The sequence below is a fragment of the Anolis sagrei genome, chromosome 4 (assembly GCF_037176765.1).
Source record: "Anolis sagrei isolate rAnoSag1 chromosome 4, rAnoSag1.mat, whole genome shotgun sequence".
NCBI classification, from domain to species: domain Eukaryota; kingdom Metazoa; phylum Chordata; class Lepidosauria; order Squamata; family Dactyloidae; genus Anolis; species Anolis sagrei.
The window spans coordinates 159,143,919-159,165,390 of record NC_090024.1 but is presented as its reverse complement, the minus strand read 5'-3'; the positions used below and the strand labels follow the sequence as shown (position 1 = coordinate 159,165,390).

General features: G+C 41.3%; 1 protein-coding gene across 2 annotated transcripts in view; it reads left to right on the top strand.

Moving 5' to 3' along the window:
• LOC132774070 (uncharacterized) overlaps positions 1–21,472 on the top strand; it is a 54,299-nt gene that overhangs the window by 27,089 nt on the left and 5,738 nt on the right. Inside the window, exons 12-15 of one of the 2 annotated variants that reach the window (XM_060773791.2) lie at positions 2,288–2,440; positions 5,316–5,487; positions 6,990–7,090; positions 7,992–8,425. In XM_060773791.2, coding sequence (XP_060629774.1) covers positions 2,288–2,440; positions 5,316–5,487; positions 6,990–7,090; positions 7,992–8,180 — 615 coding nt within the window. In that variant the 3' untranslated portion in view covers positions 8,181–8,425. Of the gene's footprint in view, positions 1–2,287; positions 2,441–5,315; positions 5,488–6,989; positions 7,091–7,991; positions 8,426–21,472 lie in introns of those variants that run through there. The other variant, XM_067467811.1, reaches the window with a different exon arrangement.

Here is a 21,472-nt window from a genome sequence, read left to right as displayed (position 1 = left end):
AGTTTTTACTACTCTATTTCTTCTTCAATAGATTATGGTAAACAGAAAAAAACAGCTGTAGCCCCTAATTTCAATTTGAACAGTTGTCAAATCCATTCATACTAAACAAACTTACTATGAAAAATCTCAAAAAGTTATATTGGTCTTGTGCTCTTTGTGTTTAAATATCTCTGTGTTATCATCTTAGGAAGAGTAGTTTGTCTCCTCTTTTATGAAATCATAACTATTGGATCATTGGTTAAGTACATTCATGCTGAACAAACAGATCATGCAAAAATCTTTCTCTCTCAAGCAGAAACAAGTTTCTTAACATATCATGTTTGTTTCCTGAATATGTTCACTCAGTATGCTGTGGTATAGCCCTGTGATGGTAGATCAAGATTTCCCATGAAAGCAGGAGGCCAGCAACAGAGCTATCCTGATTCCTTCAGAGCAAAGAGCATTTACGTACCAGAATACAGATTTGAGGAATTTTCAAGAAGTCCATGCTGGTCCCTCCCATATCTCTTGCTTCACAATACTCTTGATTCAGGGAGTGAACCGGGCATCAGATGGCTCAGTTTACATGCAAGATAATAATATTGCATTAGGCACATCTCCAAAAGGTGTGATTTCCCCACACCAACTTTGTCCATTGGTCTGACAGCAGTCACTCCTCACCTGGCCAGTCAGATGAATGGCTTTTGCAGGCCTGATAAAAAGGCACATGCAAATATCTTTTCACTTCCCAGGTTGTGGCACCTTTACTGTCACTCCAGGCTAGGATGAACAGTTTCAGAAGCTTCAAGGATTATTTCTTGGATCAGGAGTAGAGTTTCTTTTAAAGCAAAAAGAAAAGCAAAAAACAAACAAACCAACAACAACAAAAAAAAAAACAAAAACAAAAAAGCACATGCATGTGGGTACCAGCCTATTTTGTATAAGAGGGACAAATGGCATATTTAAGAACAACAATTTTATAATTCACCGTATCTCTACCATTTAGCATCATCGAGCTGAGGGGTACCCAAACTTTTATAAGTCAAGGGCTGGTTCACTGTCTCTCAGACTGTTGACTTCTAAGTATGTGTTGGTTCGCAAGCATGTATGCACACAATGCACATATCAAACATCTGACGTGCATGCATCACGTCCCATACCAGCCGCTGTACACACACATTCGCCGTCACCACACACCCACCAGTACTGCACACACTCACTTGTCCTCCCCACATGCCCACTGCTGCCACACACATGCACTCCCCACTGCTATGACACATCCTCCATTCTCTCTCTCTCTCTCTCTCTCTCTCTCCCTCCCTCTCTCTCTCTCTCACTCACTCACTTTTGCTGTATGCACACACATACGCTGATCATGAGTGAATGCTCGTGTGGTGGTAGCAGAGCGGGTTGGGGAAAAATCTTTGGTGGACCAGATTCCGCCTGTGGGTCTTAATCTCGGGACCCCTCTTTTTGAAATGTACATTGGTCTCTTTCCGACTTGTCCAATCAGGAGGGCACAGTTTTGCTTGATCACACCATTTCCTGTTCTGGAAATATGGGCATGGGGGCATTTCTGGCAAAAAGCTGCTATTAATTATCCACTGACCACTATTTGAGCCATGCAATCATAAAGCAAAGAGAAAGATGGCAGAAGCCTGGGTGTTCTTTGCATAATGCAGCAATTTCTGCACATACGTGTTTTTTTTAACCAAGAAGGCAGTTTCCTGATTCCCACTTGCTGTAAAACTCAGGATATCATTCTGTGACCCCACTATACTTAGCAGATTTATTCTTCCTGCAGTGCTCTACATTCTACACAGATTTTTCATGGAAACTCTACAAGCACTTTCAGAATCCCCCCCCCCCCCCGGTGTATTTCTATGTGCCAGGAGAACTGAAGGACCACCTTTCAGGAAGGTCTGGATCTAATAGGGTATCTAATTAATTTGGGAAACCCAGTTTTGATTGGGACACCTCTGGTAAAACTGAGACATGTCTTGGTTTAAAGACCTGTCTGGATGGGCCTTAAGATACTTTTCTGGAACCCTGCCCAAGTGGATCCCAAGTCTCTTTGGATACAACCCTAGACCTGGCAGTTTATTTCTCCACACTCACTGGGCTAAAAAGGAAGAAAGCTCACACCTTCTTCTAACTTCCACTATTGTTCTCTTTTAGTCCAGAACTGGAATATTCTCTTCCTAGATATCAGTATTTGTTATATGCTGCAGTGCTTACATATTTAAAAGAAAACAAAGTAGATAAAGATGTATTTCAATACTATTTGTTTTTCTTTTTGAAAAAACAGTACAATTCTTACAAAGTTAAAAATAAAGAGGATGGAAAGGCCCTACCCATCATCTTCTGTGACACAATGGGACTCGAAGAAAGGGAAGGAGCTGGACTACATATTGATGATGTGTCCAACATAATAAAAGGACATATTCCACACAAGTATCAGGTAGGATACATTATCTATTCCTCACTCTGATAAAAAAGCACTCGTTGTTTTAAATTAATAATTTGTTAACTGTAAACATTGCAGTTTTCAAAACTCAAATTCCTCTATATCAGCCGCATCCTGTAGTCTATGATGGATTATCCTGACTGATGGCATGATAGCTTCAGAAAAATGCAATTGCAAGAAGGCTAATCTGCGTGCCAAGCTATATAAAATCAATGCTATGTGACCTTAGATTTTTAAGTGGTTTTCAATAATATGATTATTGGAACTCTGTGAAAACCTGCTCAAAGAATTTATTCCTATCATGAGTAGTATCCAGAAGATTGCACTGTGAAGTCTTAAACTGCAATACATTGTAGAATTAATGTAGCATGATACCACTTTAACCGCTTTGGCTCAATACTATGAAATCCTGGAAGTTGTAGTTTGCTGAACCACCAGTGGAGAAGGATAAATACCTTGTGAAACCACAACACCAATGATCCAATAGCATTGAACCATTAACAGTTAAAGTGATGTAAAGCAGCATTTATTCTATAGTGAAGTTGCAGTCTGATGAGTGTGCTACTACTTGGAATGAATTTGATGTCTAGCTATGCTTGCAGTCCTTACTCTTTTGGTCTACCAAATCTATATGTAGAAACATATATTAATTGGTTTTGATATTTTGAATCATAGTGTGTTTTCTCCTTTGTCTCACATCCACTGTTGCCGCCCTCCCTCAAGCATGGTTTAAATGAAAAGTGAGTAATCGTAACGCAATTGGCCAAAAATACAATGGTGCCTTTAGCAGAATGCCTATAATCCCAATCGAGGAGGTCAATAAGACTCTACTCTGAGGGGATTGAAGGAAATCACTTGTTATCATGCTAGACTGGCCTGTGGGAAAAAATTATTTCTGATTGAGTCTTGACAGCAGAATGTGTGAAAAAGATCTTGGAGTCCTCATGGACAACAAGTTAAATATGAGCCAACTGTGTGATGCAGCAGGTAAAATATGAGATGTCATTTATATGCAGATGATGTTCAGCTCTATCACTACTTCCCACCTGCTACTAAGGAGGCTGTTCAAGTCCTGTACCGGTACTTAGCAGCTGTGATAGTCTGGATGAGGGTGAACAAATTGAAATTGAATCCAGACAAGACAGAGGTTCTCCTGGTCAGTTGCAAGGCTGAAGATGATATAGGGTTATAGCCTGTCCTGGATGGGGTCCCCCCCCCCCGAAGACACAGGTTCATAGCTTGGGAGTGATCCTAGTCTCATCATTGAGCCTGGAACCCCAGGTCTCGGCGGTGGCTAGGGGAGCTTTTGCACGATTAAAACTTGTATGCCAGTTGCACCCATACCCTGGGAAGTCAGACTTGGCCATAGTGGTCCATGCTCTCGTTACATCCCTGAACAGATTACTGCAACACAGTCTACATGGGATTGCCTCTGAAGACTGTTTGGAAGCTCCAACTAGTCCGACGGACAGCAGCCAGGTTGCTCACCGGAGCGGCATAAAGAGAGTATACAACTCCTTTGCTGTGCCGGCTTATTCAAAGTGCTGGCTTTAGCCTATAAAGCCCTGAATGGTTCTGGCCCAGCTAACCTGTCTGAAGGTATCTCCTATGAACCATCGTGAAGTCGAAGATCAACGGGAGAGGCCCTGCTCTCAGTCCCACCATCCTCGCAAATGCGTGGAACTCTCTACCCAGTGACATTAGATTATCTTTTAGAATGAAACTCAAAACCTGGCTGTGGGACCAAGCATTTGAACAGTAGAGACAGCTATTTAGAATGAGACCCAATTAGTGTGAATTACAATGGACTGATCTGGACTATGATTTCAAACCTGCATGATTTAAACAAATTTTTAGTAATTTTAAAGCATTAACTAATTGTTTTAATAGTTTTTATTATTTATTACTGTTGTTGGCATTGAATGAATGTCTGTTGAAGCTGCCCTGAGTCCCCCTCCGGGAGTGAGAAGGACAGGATACAAATATGTGAAATAAATAAATAGCCAGTGAGATTTTGGCCTGCATCAATAGGAATATAACGTCTAGATCCAGGGAAGTCATGCTACCCTCTATTCTGCCTTGGTTACACCACACCTGTAATACTGTGTCCAATTCTGGGCATTTTATTTTAGGGAGACGTTGACAAGCTGGAATGTGTCCAGAGATGGGTGACTAAAATGATCAAGGGTCTGGAGAAGAAGCCCTATGAGGAGTGGCTTAAAGAGCTGGGCATGTTTAGCCTGCAGAAATGAAGGCTGGGAGGAGACATGATGGCCATGTATAAATATGTGAGGGGAAGTCATAGGGAGGAGGGAGAAAGCTTGTTTTCTGCTGCCCTGGAGACTAGCATGCAGAACAATGGCTTCAAACTACAGGAAAGGAGATTCAACCTGAATATTATGAAGAACTTCCTAATGGTGAGAGCTGTTCAGCAGTGGAACTCTCTGCCCTAGAGTGTGATGGAGGCTTTTTTGAAGGCTTATAAACAGAGTGGCCATCTGTCAGGGGTGGTCTGAATGTGATTTTCCTGCTTCTTGGCAAGGGGTTGGGCTGGATGGCCCATGGGGTCTCTTCCAACTTTGTGATTCTATGATTCCCTCCTACCTGAAAAGAGACCCATTTTATGCAGCTTTGCATAAAGTCTAGTTTTAAGTATAGGAAATCAAGAAAAGGGAGTGCAGTGTATTGGATCATATAACCTTTCTCTTTCTAATGAGAAAATGTCAGATATAATATATTTCTAACTGTGTTGAATATACTTGTTCCTTGATAAATGTTTATGGTTGGAACTTCTTTAGCACTTTATATTAGGAATCTGATTCTGTCCTATTTTCTCATATTGTGATTATGACTACCTTTGTCTTTTCAGTTTAATCAAGCTGGGCCTATGCAGCCAACATCACCAGGCTATATCAAACATCCATCTTTGAAGGATGAGATTCATTGCTTTGTCTTTATAATTGAGGCACCCAAGATTGAGATCCTTCCTGACAAATTGTTGGAAAAGCTGAAAACCATTAAACAAAGAACTAACATGTTTGGTCAGTTTGTTTTGCACTTTCCTCTCAAGTTATGTATGTATGTATGTATGTATGTATGTATGTATGTATTGTGTCAGGAGCAGACCAAACAGTTGTACTGCATTTTTTAACAAACAAACAAACAAACAAACAAACAAACAAACAAACCACAAAGTTTGCAAGCTTGGTAGTTGATTAAATGTCCTTTGACCAGTAGCTGGCCACTTGGAGTGCCTCTGGTGTTACGATAAGAAGGTGCATTGTGCATGTGGCAGGGCTCAGGTTGCATTGCAGCAGGTGGTCTGTAGTTTGCTCTTCTTCACACTCGCATGTCGTGGATTCCACTTTGTAGCCCCATTTCTTCAGGTTGGCTTTGCATCTCGTGGTGCCAGAGTGCAGTCCTCTCAAGTAGTCTGAAACCAATATATAATAAGGTGATGCTGTCATTTAGCACAGAATACGATTCTGTGATCCTATAGATATTACTACATTTTAGTTCTCTTAATGGTGATCAATATAACAACCTTGCAGTTCAATAACCTTTGGAAAGCCACAAGATTCAAGTTGATGGCTTCCCAATGATATGAGAACACCGCCTTTTCATTGTAAGATATAATTTATTTGAATGTAGCTTCGCATTCTGAAAATGGAATTAATCATTTATCTGAAGTTCACATTCTCCATACAAATGATTAAAATTGCGTAGTACAGATGGAGCATCTGTTATCTAGAATTCCAAAAAACAAATTCTCCAAAATCATCCATGGAGAATGGATGGTGGGGGGCTGTTAATATAGTGATACTATTGCTTTCTGAGAAATGTCCTTCATGCACAAAATTGTTAGAATTATTGTATTAAATTATCTTCAGGTCAAGAGTTTATGGCATATATTTCATGTTTAGATTTGGATCCCTTCTCCAAGGTATCTCATTATTTACATATTTACAAATGTGGATATTCCAAAATCCTAAAAACAATCCAGAATCCCAGAATCTCAAGCAATCCATATAGTGGAATGCACTTTATTCTTCTTGACACTGTAATGCTATTTGAAGCATTCCTGAATAGTGTCCCCCCCCCTCAAAAGTACAACATGCTATAGCTAAGTTTGTATCTACCATCCTTTGACTCTTGTCATCATTATCATTCTCATAACCGGTGTGATTGCTATTATCTTTCATAATGCACTGTCCATTTACTCTAAAATGGCATTCAAGACAGTCTTCACCTGCTGACAGAAGAAGAGTAAGGGGAGGGACATTCTTGCCTTTCTAGGAAGTGAGTTATAGGACATAGGGGTAGTCACAAAGAAGGCCCTGTCTTCTGCTCCTGTGATAATGGTAAGACTGAAAGAAGGACCTTTCTTGAGTATCTCAGGGCTCAAAAAGCTGATATAAAATACTATGTCCTGTCTACCTGAACAAGAGCTGTCTAACTCTTTGCAGGTCATAACCAATAAGTGAAATCTCATGTTGCATTGTTTTAATAAAGGGTTTTTTTGTATTATATTTTTTTCCTCTAGATTTACCACAACTTGTCATACTTACCAAAGTGGATGAAATTTGCCCTTCTCTTGGAAAAAACATTTCAAATGTATACAGGAGCAAGGTTGTTGAGAGAAAGGTAAACCGCTCAGTCCTTATCAGTATTGACTCTATGAAAAGGCAATATTTTGAACAAGCAATATTGCTTTTCTGTTGCACTGATCATGCAATGGGGAAATTGTGTCTTCAAAACTCTTTAGTTTCATTTGTCAGTCTGGTTTTTCCTTACTGTTTTAATGGCTAAAGGAGTGGGTGGGGGGAGTGGGGGAAGATCTCCATGCCCAACTGTGCCAATTTTGAGAGTAGGTAATCTGTGTGGTTAAGGAATGTGAAGAAACCAGCATCTTAAATGACATTTGGGCCCATGTAGAAGGGCCCTGAATGTTGGATTAAGAAATTAGGAAATTCACTAGTTGATCTTGGGCATGTCAAACCTTTTAAGACTCAGGCCTGATCCAGACAGGCCTTTATTCCAGAAGCATCCACATTTAAAAATGCAGATGTTTCTGGAGGTCTGTCCACATCCTCCCCAGCAAGTGCACGCTTTCTGGGGTGAGTGTCCAGATGTTCCCTTGAGACTAGCCTGACAGAATATGTGGAGGCCCTCCCCCCAAGCCCCCAGACCCCTTAGAAAAGCAATAAAAACTTACCTGTCTTCCATTTATAAACTAACCAAGCAAGCAGCCAACAGGAACAAAATAAATAAAAGGTCTTCCAAGGAAAGATAAGCTTACAAGAAATTGTCAAATGAAAATATATGCATGTTTCTCCCTTTCACTCTCTATTCATGCCTTTTGAAAATCCATAGCACTGTTGGTAACACCTGACCTCCAGTTAGAGCGCTCAAGGGCTGGGGCTTCCCAGTTTTTCTGTTTTACATGTTTAACATACTAGAAGTCCTGCCTATGGGGCAAATAATGGGGTGGGCAAGAAAATGGGATTTTACTTTATAATAATGTTTTTTTTTGTTTCCCATGTAGATGCAGTTAACAGCGGAAAGACTTGGCATCCCTTTGTGTAACATAGTTCCTGTAAAAAATTACTGTTCAGAGCTGGAACTCAAAGATAATATAGATATCTTGATCCTGCTGGCACTGAGGCAGATTCTGCGCTTAGGAGAAAGTTACCTAGATAATTTCCCATCAGACGAAATAGCTACAATGGATTAATGTCCTGATTCCTGATCGGCTCAGCATTGTCAATATCACCTCACATTTTTATATCACTGTTGTTCTACTTTAATTGCGGTGTCTGCTTCCTATGGAATTCTGGGATTTGCAGTTTAATGAGGGGCATTTAGAGTCCTCAGGCTGAATTCTTGGGACTCAATAAGTGATGAAACCCAGAATTCCACTGAAGCCAGCCATGTAGTGTGATATTGATTATATGATTACATATTAAAGATCAAATGCCATCCTTCCTTTCTCATTTCTGAATTTCTTTTTTTGGAATTACACTTTAAAAATGGATTGTCTTTACATGCCATTTTTCTGTCACTGATTCATTTGCATTGAGATTTGTTTATGTTGTATATGTATCATGTTGTGGGCTTATTGACATTATACCAGTAATTGCCAATTTATTAAAAAGTTATTCTGTGTACTATTAAGTTCTAAAAATGTCTACAATTTCCTTCTGCACATATTGGAATGCAAATGCATGCTAGGAATTGTTGAAGGCAGTAGGAAGAGCACTTTACTTTGATAAATTCAGGCAAGGAAGTCCCTGGCCCTGAATTTCAAGCCTTTTAGCATCAAAATCTTTTGGAGTCTGTCATTTGTAGGATTACCATAAATGACAGCATATTTGACAGCACACAACATTGCCTAATCCTCTCCTGTGCAATCAAATTCCATTACAATGTTGTTACAATTAGTAGTTAATACTTGCAAAAATGGGGGGGGGGACCCAGGTGGAGGACACTTCCCCCCATAGGATGGGGCCAAGGGTAAGTTGGGCAATGCGGGCTGAGTGGTGATGGCTCCCCCACGCCCCCTGCCAGGTCCCTACAATGCATGGCAAATCCATAGTTTAATGTGATATGGTCCTTTAACTGAGTTATGATCCCAAATGGGTTCATGTTAACTGAATGTTTGGGTTACAAAATACTCTGCAACAGGAAAAGGTTTCTGTGTGACACCTAGAAGCTGATTTAGATATTAATATGTTTTAGCTGCACATCATAAAGAGGAATAAATCAACAGGCGCAAACCAAGAATGGGCAACTTGGAAGTCCCTAAATAGAAGTGGAGTTGACAGATCAAAAGACAACCTGGCAAAATTGTAAGCCATCCTGAGTCCCCCTTCAGGGGTTGAGAAGGACACAATGCTCTAAATAAATAAATAAATAAATAAATAAATAAATAAATAAATAAAATGGCACTAGGTAGAAGAATCCTCCACCTTGTGCGACTGTGGAGCAGAACAAACAACTCAGCATCTGTATGCTCATGCACAGAGAAAGATTTGTTTAAAGCTACAGACAATGCAGTTACTGTTATTTTATCAGTTTTAGACTTACCTATTTATGCAATGCATTTGACACGAAAAGTATGCTTTTAAAGCAAGCCTTGCAAATGCCGATTTTGCTTGATATTTTCAGTTTCAGAAATACTTTCTAAGAGGGAGATGGGTATGGGTCCACTCTGCAATCAGTGACCTTCAATTTGAAGATATGGATCCCAAGAACAACCCATTGTTGTCCCCCAATTCAGGGGAAAAAAAATAGAAGAACCAATGGAATATATTCGACTGCTCTGGCCAGAGAGAAGACAGAGGGGAGCAGAAGACACTGCCATCTTGTCTTCTGCCTATATCATCACTTCAGAGGCCCCTCCCCCTTCTGGCACCAACGACTGCTCTGGCCAGAGGGAAGACAGAGGGGAGCAGAAGACACTGCCATCTTGTCTTCTGCCTATATCATCACTTCAGAGGCCCCTCCCCCTTCTGGCACCAACGACTGCTCTGGCCAGAGGGAAGACAGAGGGGAGCAGAAGACACTGCCATCTTGTCTTCTGCCTATATCATCACTTCAGAGGCCCCTCCCCCTTCTGGCACCAACGACTGCTCTGGCCAGAGGGAAGACAGAGGGGAGCAGAAGACACTGCCATCTTGTCTTCTGCCTATATCATCACTTCAGAGGCCCCTCCCCCTTCTGGCACCAACGACTGCTCTGGCCAGAGGGAAGACAGAGGGGAGCAGAAGACACTGCCATCTTGTCTTCTGCCTATATCATCACTTCAGAGGCCCCTCCCCCTTCTGGCACCAACGACTGCTCTGGCCAGAGGGAAGACAGAGGGGAGCAGAAGACACTGCCATCTTGTCTTCTGCCTATATCATCACTTCAGAGGCCCCTCCCCCTTCTGGCACCAACGACTGCTCTGGCCAGAGGGAAGACAGAGGGGAGCAGAAGACACTGCCATCTTGTCTTCTGCCTATATCATCACTTCAGAGGCCCCTCCCCCTTCTGGCACCAACGACTGCTCTGGCCAGAGGGAAGACAGAGGGGAGCAGAAGACACTGCCATCTTGTCTTCTGCCTATATCATCACTTCAGAGGCCCCTCCCCCTTCTGGCACCAACGACTGCTCTGGCCAGAGGGAAGACAGAGGGGAGCAGAAGACACTGCCATCTTGTCTTCTGCCTATATCATCACTTCAGAGGCCCCTCCCCCTTCTGGCACCAACGACTGCTCTGGCCAGAGGGAAGACAGAGGGGAGCAGAAGACACTGCCATCTTGTCTTCTGCCTATATCATCACTTCAGAGGCCCCTCCCCCTTCTGGCACCAACGACTGCTCTGGCCAGAGGGAAGACAGAGGGGAGCAGAAGACACTGCCATCTTGTCTTCTGCCTATATCATCACTTCAGAGGCCCCTCCCCCTTCTGGCACCAACGACTGCTCTGGCCAGAGGGAAGACAGAGGGGAGCAGAAGACACTGCCATCTTGTCTTCTGCCTATATCATCACTTCAGAGGCCCCTCCCCCTTCTGGCACCAACGACTGCTCTGGCCAGAGGGAAGACAGAGGGGAGCAGAAGACACTGCCATCTTGTCTTCTGCCTATATCATCACTTCAGAGGCCCCCTCCCCCTTCTGGCACCAACGACTGCTCTGGCAAGAGGGAAGACAGAAGGGAGCAGAAGACACTGCCATCTTGTCTTCTGCCTATATCATCACTTCAGAGGCCCCTCCCCCTTCTGGCACCAACGACTGCTCTGGCCAGAGAGAAGACAGAGGGGAGCAGAAGACACTGCCATCTTGTCTTTACTAATAATATAATATAGTATATTGTATATACGTATAATATTTATAATATTATAATGTAATACAATATAATACTAGTAATAATAATTCAATATTATAATTATAATTATATATTTAATTACATGTAATATTACTAATAATATTACAATATAATGGTATAGTGCAATATAGTAATATATACTGATATTGTACTTTGCTAATAATATAATATATTGTATGAAAATATATATTGTAAGCCGCTCTGAGTCCCCTTCGGGGTGAGAAGGGCGGCATATAAGCGCCGTAAATAAATAAATAAATAAATAATATTCTGCCATTTGGGATAGCAAACCAAACATGCTAGAATGGCATGAAAAAAATGATGATGATGCTCTGTATCCTGCTGTATCAAACTTTATATAGAAATAAACAAGTATACCCATCTCTAGTATGCAAATTGGTTTTTGTCTTTAATAAATGATAAAATTCTATACGTAAGAAAGAATTGTTTTAAAATAAACGTCTTCATGATGTATTATCAGTAAATGTTTGATTTGTATGTCTGTTTTGTGTGTGTGTGTGTATATCCAGTATATAATTTTTCAGGCAAAAAGTGACAATGAGTGGAAAAAGTTTTAAGAATATGTGTGTGTGTGTGTGTGTGTGTGTATATATATATATATATATATATATATATGCCCCCTGCCTTGGGGATACTCAGCTATGTGTATTCTATGGACAGATTGATTGTCATAGATGATCCAGAAAAATATTGGTGGCATTTAGCAGATGGTGATTATGGTATTAGGAAAAATGGCCTGTGAAAGACTTATGATTGGAATTCCAGTAAGAGATGCTCAGCCTGTACTTACACAGCCCTGTTTCATCAGTAGATCTCAAAAGGAAGGAAGGATTTCACCTGGAAAATCAGCCCATGAGGGGAAGCAAAATTTGTGTACATTTTAATAGGCATCCATGCAGCCGTTTGCAGGTGAGGATTTCTATAGAATTTGCAGCACATGCCAGCAATTAAGCCAATTTGCTCTTCTTTCTGGAAGATGGGTGTTTGCCATGATAGTGAGTTCTAGGAATAGGTGGCGATTGTGTCTGTATGGGGTGGGAGGGGGCAGCAAGAAAGGGAGAGATCCACTCTACTTAGTGGAGGCAGAGGAAAGGGGGTATGGGATCTTGCACTTCCCACTAGGCTCAGGCAAAAGCAGGCTTTTTCAGTCTTTCGTAGTGTCATCGAACACGGAAGCCCCTGCCTTCAAATTGATCTGACTGCAGCATGGAGTTCCACAGTTCCTGAAGTATGAATTTTCCACGTATCTACAGGACAGTGGCACAAGAAACAGCTACAACAAGAAAATCTTCTTTTCCTCCCTTGGCCTCTTTGTAACAATCCCCCAATAAAAATTATCCTTTTTCCTAACTTTATGCTCTCTGCATGATACAGTATGTCCTTTATTGATTCTAACTCTGCTTCAGCCATAAACCTTCTCTCTCCTGAGCCGCAAAGCCCTGCTGGCTTGGCTGGGATGCTCAAAAGGTGTCCCAGGGGGCACGGAACTGCGATCCTTTAAACTGCAGATACCAAGACCCACCCGGTTTCAGTATCTGCGACTTAAGCGATTGGCTCCGAACCAACACTATCTTTTCCCCTGATTAATTATATGATTAATTGCTATCTCACTTATGCCCCTCCGATCTACTTTTTTCCCATCCACAAAATCCCATGGGGAAACCAAAGACCTTTTTTGTGGTCCCATGGTTCCGCATGACACTGCATGTCTGTGTCTGTATTTTTTTCTTTTGCGTATCACCTCGAGTGGTGCCTGATGGTGCCTGCAGACCCCAGAAAATCCCTCTTGTGTCACACCTAAAACCCAGTGTGCCCAGGAGGGAGTCTCTCATCTGGTTTCAAGCACTGATTGAGGTTTTGGGTTTTCACCTGCCACTTTTGGACTCTTGCTTGCTGAGGTGTTCCTGCGAGTATCTCTGTAGATTTTAGGATGCTATTTCTTGGTTTAAGGTGTTGGCTTGCTGGCTGATATCTGAACAGAAGGTGGGCCGGAGATGTTACTACATTACAGATTGCTACTTCTGGCAGATGTCAGGTGGTGTGAAACTGGCTAAACAGTATAATTTATCCAGTGTTATTGGGTGTAGACATCCTATGATAATGTGAGGTGTTTCATTAAGAGTCACATTCACTGTTTTAATGTGGTGAGATGCATTCCCCACTGGGCATATGTACTCAGCAGCAGAGTAGCAAAGCACAAGGGCAGATGTCACCACTGTGTCTGATTGTGAACCCCAGGTTGTGCCCGAACAAACATCTTGAGCTCTTAGGATTACCTGGGAACAAGGGCGGCTCAACCCATTATGCAAAGTAAGCATTTGCAGTATAGTTGATTTTGCCCAGGGGCGCTTTTGAGGCGCTCTTAGGGGAAAACAGACCTTGACATATGCGAGTTGTAGTTACTGGGATGTATAGTTCACGTACAATCAAAGAGTATTCTGAACTCCACCAATGATGGAATTGAACCAAATATGGCACACAGAACTCCCACGATGAACAAAAATATATATATATCAGTGATTGGTTGGGGGTGGGGAACGACACCAAAATACGGTTTGCTTGCCATTGAAAATTACTAGGGCCGCCTCTGCCTAGGAAGGAATCCCACTGGAGCACACCAAAATACCTGGGAGTTACTGTGGACTGTGCTCTGACTTATGAGAAGCACTGCTTGACTAACAAGCAAAAGGTGAGTGCTAAAAATAATATCATTCAGTGCTATTGATAAGGCATAAGTTTGCCTTCATGTTTTTAGTTGTGCCCTGTAGAAAACCTATCCTATTTAATGTCAACACTTCATTCTTGTTGATTTTATTCCCTTTCTCTCCCATGAATCCAAGGCAGTTCCCAAAGCTAAGAAGAAGAATAGCTGAAAATCTCTGAGGGTTTTATTTTTCTTCCTTGGTCTCTATATTCTCAAAGCAAGGAAGAGTCTCTGGGAAATGAGATAATAACAAGGGTGTGTTTTCTCTTCTGGGAATCCTTTTCATTTTCACTTTCGCTTCCTCCTGGCTTTCTTGGGAGACACGAGGAGAGAGAAGGCTGAACTGAGCACAAAGCCTCTGCGAAGGAAAGGCAGCCAAAAGGGTAAGATCGCCCACATGGGATGGAAGGAAAGAAACTCCAGATGAGCATTAGATGGCTGAGGGGAGCCTTGTGGGGATGGAGTCCTTGGGCCCTTCCACACAGCCTTATAACCCAGACGATCAAGGCAGAAAATCCCACATTATCTGCTTTGAACTGAAATATATTGCCGTGTGGACTGAGATAATCCAGTTCAAAGCAGATACTGTAGAATTTTCTGCTTTGATATTTTGGGATATAGGGCTGTGTGAAAAGGCCCCTTGGCTGCTGGAGCGAAAGGGGAAAGCAATAACAACCTTTGGGGAGTGTAAACAACAATGGTATTTGGGTTGGGCCTGAAGAAAGACTGTGGAGACAGGGGAACACATCACTAATGAAATAAAAAGGGGGCCATGAGAAAGTCACACTCTCTCAGCCCCAGAGGAAACCATTCTGAGCAAGGAAACGGGGAGCCCTTCCACACAGCCATATGACCCAGAATATCAAGGCAGAAAATCACACAATATCTGCTTTGAACTGGACCCTCTTCCACGCAGCTGTATAAAATCCCACATTATCTGCTTTGAACTGGATTATATGGCAGTGTGGACTCAGATAACCCAGTTCAAAGCAGACATTGTGGATCTTTTTTTCTGTGTCAGGAGCGACTTGAGAAATTGCAAGTCACTTCTGGTGTGAGATAATTGGCTGTCTGCAAGGACATTGCACAGGGGATGCCCGGATATTTTGATGTTTTATCATCCTTGTGGGAGGCTTCTCTCATGTCCCCGCATGGGGAGCTGGAGCTAACAGAGGGAGCTCATCCGCATTCTCCCTGGATTCGAACCTTCAGTCCTGCCAGCACAGGGGTTTAACCCACTACGCCACAAGGGAAAATCCACGCCACTGCCCTGCTAGTTTCCCTTCTTGTTCAGGTTGAGAAAGTACACTGTCCTTACAAAGCAAACACCCCCTCCCCCCCCCCCCCGCCGCTCCATTGTAGTGTCAGTTTACAATAGGCAGGATATGGGCTGAACAGTCTGTTTTCAAAGTGCTCTTGTTTCCTCCCAAGGAAATGAGAGCCAGCTTGTGGTGCACAGTCCTTTGAGAACAATCCCTGCCAACTTCACGAAGAGTTAATGCAGTTTGACACCACTTTTAACTACCTTGGTTGAACACTATAGAATTCCACGGGGCTGTAGTTTTACCAGGTTTACCAGGTCTTGAGCCTTCTCTGCCGAACGGTGCTAGTGTCTCACCAAACTACAACTCTCATGATTCAATAGTGCTGGGCCGTGGCAATTAGAGTGGTGCATTTACTATATAGTGTATATAGAACTTAAGAATCTGAAGGGACAGGGCTGAATTCACATCTAACTTTAATCTTCTGTCCCTGGTCTTCATCCCCTGTGCTTCCTCTGAAGATATTACAAAAAAGCTCCCCCCTCTCCCTAGCAAAAAAAAAGAAAACAAATGCCAGTCTATTTATTTATTTATTTATTTAGTACATTTCTATACCGCCCTGCTCAGCCTTCTGGTGACTTGAGGTGGTTTACAAGGCAAGAATTCAATGCCACCAAGGACACAATTATAATATACAATATAAAATCAGCAATAAAATCAAACATTATAATGAAACATGCTTCAATCGATAATCATTAAAACAATGGCCAGTTCCGCCATATAGTTATTCCATTATTATATCCGTACTCTGTATTTTCAAATGCTCGCTGAAATAGTCATGTCTTAAGATTCTTCTGGAATGATAGGAGTGAAGAAGTCAATCTAATCTCCCTAGGTAGGGTGTTCCATAGCCGAGGGACCACCACTGAGAAGGCCCTATCTCTCGTTCCTGCCAACCGTACTTGTGATGATGGCGGGACCGAGAGCAGGGCCTCTCCAGATGATCTTAAAGTCCTTGCAGGTTCATCAATGTGTGATTTATTCCCAATGCAAACAACCTATTGAGAGGACAGATTGTCTTCAAGATGACAGAACGAATTGTAGTTATGTATTTGCCAGTTGTTTCTCACCTAGTGATAAAAAAAAACCAATGCCCTGAATTGGTGCAAAAGTCGGTCATAATCCTATATTGGGAGAGGTGGTCTTTCGTTCCATGTCTAAACTTGATTGGTCATTTTGTGATAAGAAATTGTGAATAAGTCTGCTGGATTTAGTAGGGCTTGGGTCTGAATGAACATGAATTAAATGTACTGTCTCCCATCAAGATCCAGGAAACATTAGTAATCCAAATGTATTGAACTGTAGCTCCAGTTATGCCTCTCTATTAGATGTATGGGTTTCCCTAGATTGGGTTTCCTTTCCATGTACTGTACATCCTGATGACCCTCCAAACTATATCTATATAATACATAATTTGTTGTTATTTCTTATTCTTTTTTAGATTAAGAATGGTTGGAATTCAATCTCGATTGACTGAAAAGGACAATAAGGGACTGCTACATGTAGTGGGATGCAACAACTTAAGCCTTTTGTATAAGGGAAGCGTTCATGGATACAATGCAAACATATTTCATAACATCTGCAACCGACAAGGCCCAACTGTAGTTGTAGCATATAATGCAAGTGGTTATATTTTTGGAGGCTTTACTGCAAAGAGTTATACCTCCTCTGAAGCAGTTGTAGCAGATAAAAAGGCATTCCTTTTTCGATTGAAAGGGAAAGAGGAAGAACTTGGCCCTCTCAAATTCCCTGTCAAAGATGCCAATCAGGCTATAACTGATAAAGCAGTATTAGGTCCTTGCTTTGGCTTTGGAGCTGGATCTCTGGTATTCCTTTCACAAAATACTGCTGCAGTAGCCACCAATGCTGATGCTGGCTGCTATGTTTTCCAAGCAGAAGAGTTACATGGAAATGACCAGGCCCTTTTAGAATGTGAAGTATATCGAGCTGAAGGTGAGTTAAAATAAAGAGATAAGATTCTCTGCATGGAGGTCAGCGGATTTTACACTTTCTTTCTTTTGAATATTTTTCTTCAGATATTGGTGAAATGTTGGAGAAACCATGGAGGAATGTCAACTGGACATCTGGGTAGGTTGATTTGAGACTATCAATCGGAGATTATCAATCTATTATATGTGGGTTGTAGTAGTAATTACAGTGAACAATGTATGGTGCCATTTAATGTTAATTGTCAGGTGTATGGATGATGGTCCATAGGGCCAAAGGTTAAAAAAAATCCCAGAATCTCATGTCCATTACACAAGACAGACAGCACAGGCCATGTAGTGTGATGCAACAACCAAAAATGTCAGTGCAGTTCTGAGCTACATCAAGATTTATTTATTTATTTATTCACAGTTATTTCTATTCCACCCTTCTTACCCCGTAAATAAATATTTATTTATTTATTTACAGTATTTCTATTCCACCCTTCTCACCCCACAGGGGTATAAGGGTGGATCACAATGTACACAGACAAGGCAAACATTCAATGCCAAAGACACACAACATATATAGACAGAGACAGAGGCTATTTAACTTTCCAGCTTCATGAGGGTATGCTTTTTGAATTCTGGCCACCGGGGGATCTGTCACGTCACTATCCACTTGAGGCACCAATGGAGTACTTCCTCATTCTTTTGCCTGCTACTGGAGAGTGTTTTATGGTATCGTAAATTAGTTAAATTAGCCTCCCTGCATAAGTGGTACCTAAATTTTCTCCTTGACAGATGCAACTATCTTTCAGGCTGCAAAGGTCAGCAGCAAGCTAGACAAATGGCCGGAAGCTCACTCCAACCCAGGCTGACTTCAAACTCATGACCTCTCGGTCAGTAGTGATTTTAATGCAGCTGACTCCCAACTAGCTGTGCCACATAGTGTCCTGATCAAGAGAAGTGTTTTATTTTAAGAGTCGTTTAACAGTGGAATGGATTACCTTGCATTTTTCCAAAGTGTGTGTTGGCTGTTATCCACCAGTGTGTCGCATAAAAATGCCCTCCATAAGTGAAGATGTGTGGTGGATGCCCCTGGGGAGCAGCAACATACAATTCCAACATATTAAATTCCAATGTGTTAAAATTAAAAATTAAGTTTAAATTAATACATATTGGATATTTAAAAACATTACATTCATATTAAAATGATGCCATCCATAATCGTAGTCCAAGCCATACCATGGTCATTGCACACATTCCAAATCTGTTATTACACTGCACTATTCTCTGAAGACCTGATCCCCACCCCCCCAGCCAAGTTTTTACTTTTCTTCTGAAGGCTAGGAGGGAAGGAGTTGATCTAATGTTAATGGGGAGGGAGTTCCATATCTAAGGGGCCACCACTGAGAAGGCCCAGTTTCTCTTCCCCACAAGTTGCGCTTGTGAAGGGTGTGTGTGTGGGACTGAGAGCAGGGCCTCCCCCAATGATCTTAATCTCTGAGGTTTAAGATTTAAAACTATGTTGACTGGGCTTGTCCCCATGTAAGCCCTGAGTCCCTTCGGGTAGATGGTGGCTGGATATAAAAATAAAGCTATTATTATTGTTGTTGTTTTTACTGTTTACACAGTAAAGGTTATATGAAACATATATGATATATAGATGATAGATAGATAGATAGATAGATAGATAGGCAGACATAAGACGTTGGTTTAACCTTTAGGTTGCTAATAAAGCTGAATAACTGTGTCACAAAAGGATACATAGGATACATATCTAAAAAAAGCATGTCACCAATTTGAAATGTCTGGAAAACACTGCATTAGACACGTCTTCTTTGGAGGTCTTTATACAGGTTGGATTGACGTCTTCCAGGAATGCTGTAGTTGTATATCCATCTTGAATGCGGCTTTCCTTTTTCTACTGCCTTTACATCAAGCCACTTCGCCATATGAATAATAATTTATAACTGTATAAGCCAATGTAGCTGATAGATACATGCTTTACTGTCTCATCAGGGAAAGAAGAGAACTGATGAGCCAGATAGCAGCCTACAAGCCTCGTTTGAATTCAGTACCACAGTTTCGTTTTCTGTTCCTGGGGCCAATTGGAGCAGGGAAATCCAGCTTTTTCAACTCAGTGAAGTCTATTTTCCGGGGCTATGTGACAAGTCAGGCCATAGCAGGATCTGATTCTACTAGTGTGACATTGCAGGTTTGCTTTGCACTACTAAGTTTAAAATTAAGATGCATTCGGTCAGCCTGTAATTTCCATTACTCTTTTTCTTGATGTTTTAGATACATTTCTCAATAAGACTTTAAAAAAGTCAATTTTAATTCCTGATTTCAATTGACCAATGGCCAAGTCCATTCACACTGAAATATTAGCGAAATAAATATTAGCGTTTTTGTAAAGTACATTTGAAACTTTTCATACTAATCTCAGTGTTACAGGTCAAAAGGCAATCGTTCACTGAAGCTCAAATGTGTCCACATGAGGGATTTGCCAAGTCCAGCAACCAAGGTGTAGAATTAATGTGGGTTAAAAACCATTTTAACTGTCATGGCTCAACACTATGAAATCCTGGAGTGTGTCTAATACTGGTGAAGCACCAGTCCTTGGGAGTGGACCAAAAGGAAGAGAGATCCCACTTTCTTCCACCTTCCAGTGCTACTCTGACCAGAACAACCTGACAGTGCCCTTGGAAGTGATGGGTTGTCCTGGACTTTGCTCGCCTTTAGAATTGCTCTGTAATTACAAGCCTTTAACATTAGTATATATTTCAAGTAAATAGATGTAATGTTTGATAAACAGAAATACCAATGCCAGTAGGAAAAACTCTGTTCTTTTTGTAGCCTTGTGGCTATATCTTAAAATTATATTTTGTAATTTGATATATGTTGCAAAATCATGGGAATTTTTTTTCTGGGGAAATATCCTGGACAACAGTGAACCAGTAGTAGGCTACCAAATGGATGATTCAGACATTAATAAATCCTCTGACTTAGAAGCTCCTTTTTATGGTAGCTCAGCCCAGCCCAGCCCCCCTCCCCCATATGTTTTGCAGCATTAGCATTGAAAGACTGGTGACAGAGGTTGGAGAAAGACAGATTTCCAGAGATGGGTTTCAGCATTGTTTCTGCAGTAAATAAGCCAACAAACAATGCTTGACCTGGAAAATAATGGAGGTGTATTCTGGGGGCTGTAGAATTAGTGAACGGTGACACTTCTTTTACTTCCATGGCTCTCTTAATGTTATGGTATCCTGAAAGTTGTAGATTTACAAAATTTAGCCTTTTTTTTTTTTGCCAAAGAGTGTCAATGTCTCACTAAACTACAAATCCCAGGCTTCCATAGCATTGAACTATGGCAGCTAAAGAAAATTCAAACTGCATTAATTCTACTGTGTAAATGTATTCTAAGTGATTGTACTATGGCAGAAACAGGTAAGGGAAACAGTTTCCTCCGATATCATCTACTGAACATGCATGAAGAGTAAAACAGAGAGAAAAGGAGAAAACAGATAGGTCTGTCTCACCAAGTACCCTGAGATTTTCCTACTAAAATGGAAAACATAAAAAATGGAGGCTGCTGAAAGGGGAAAAAAACACCTTGGGGATACATTACTAGTGGCCTCCAGATAATTTAAAATGTTTTTCCTCTTATCTAAGGCTTATCTGCCTTAGCTGTTTCATACCTGTATAACGTTAGTTTAGAATTAAAAGTTTCATCAAACCTTTTAGTGCCATAGGCATTTATTCCTGCTCTTTTCATGTTATTTATTTCTCTTGTACCACAGTTGCTATTAAAGAGGTAAAGCCCAGGAACACATTTTCTTTGTTGACTGTCATATATCTGTAAAATATCCCAATAGGTATTGCATATTGAGGCAAAAAAATTTCATGCACATGCTAATAGCAGTGTCCAGTTTTAAGTTATTGCCTTAAATCTAATTGCTGGTCCCTGTCCGTGAAGGTTTAGGCTCAATGGGATTTACATAAATGACTTAAAAGATCCTATTGATTCAGTAGGTCTACTTTAGTTGTGACTAACAAGTGTATTTAGGTAACTACACTTATGTTTTGAATAGAGTGGAAATTGGGAGGCCTGTTTCTTTTATAAATTCTGGGATATTATACCATATTTCTTCAGTTGTAATGTGCCATTGTTTGCAAGACAC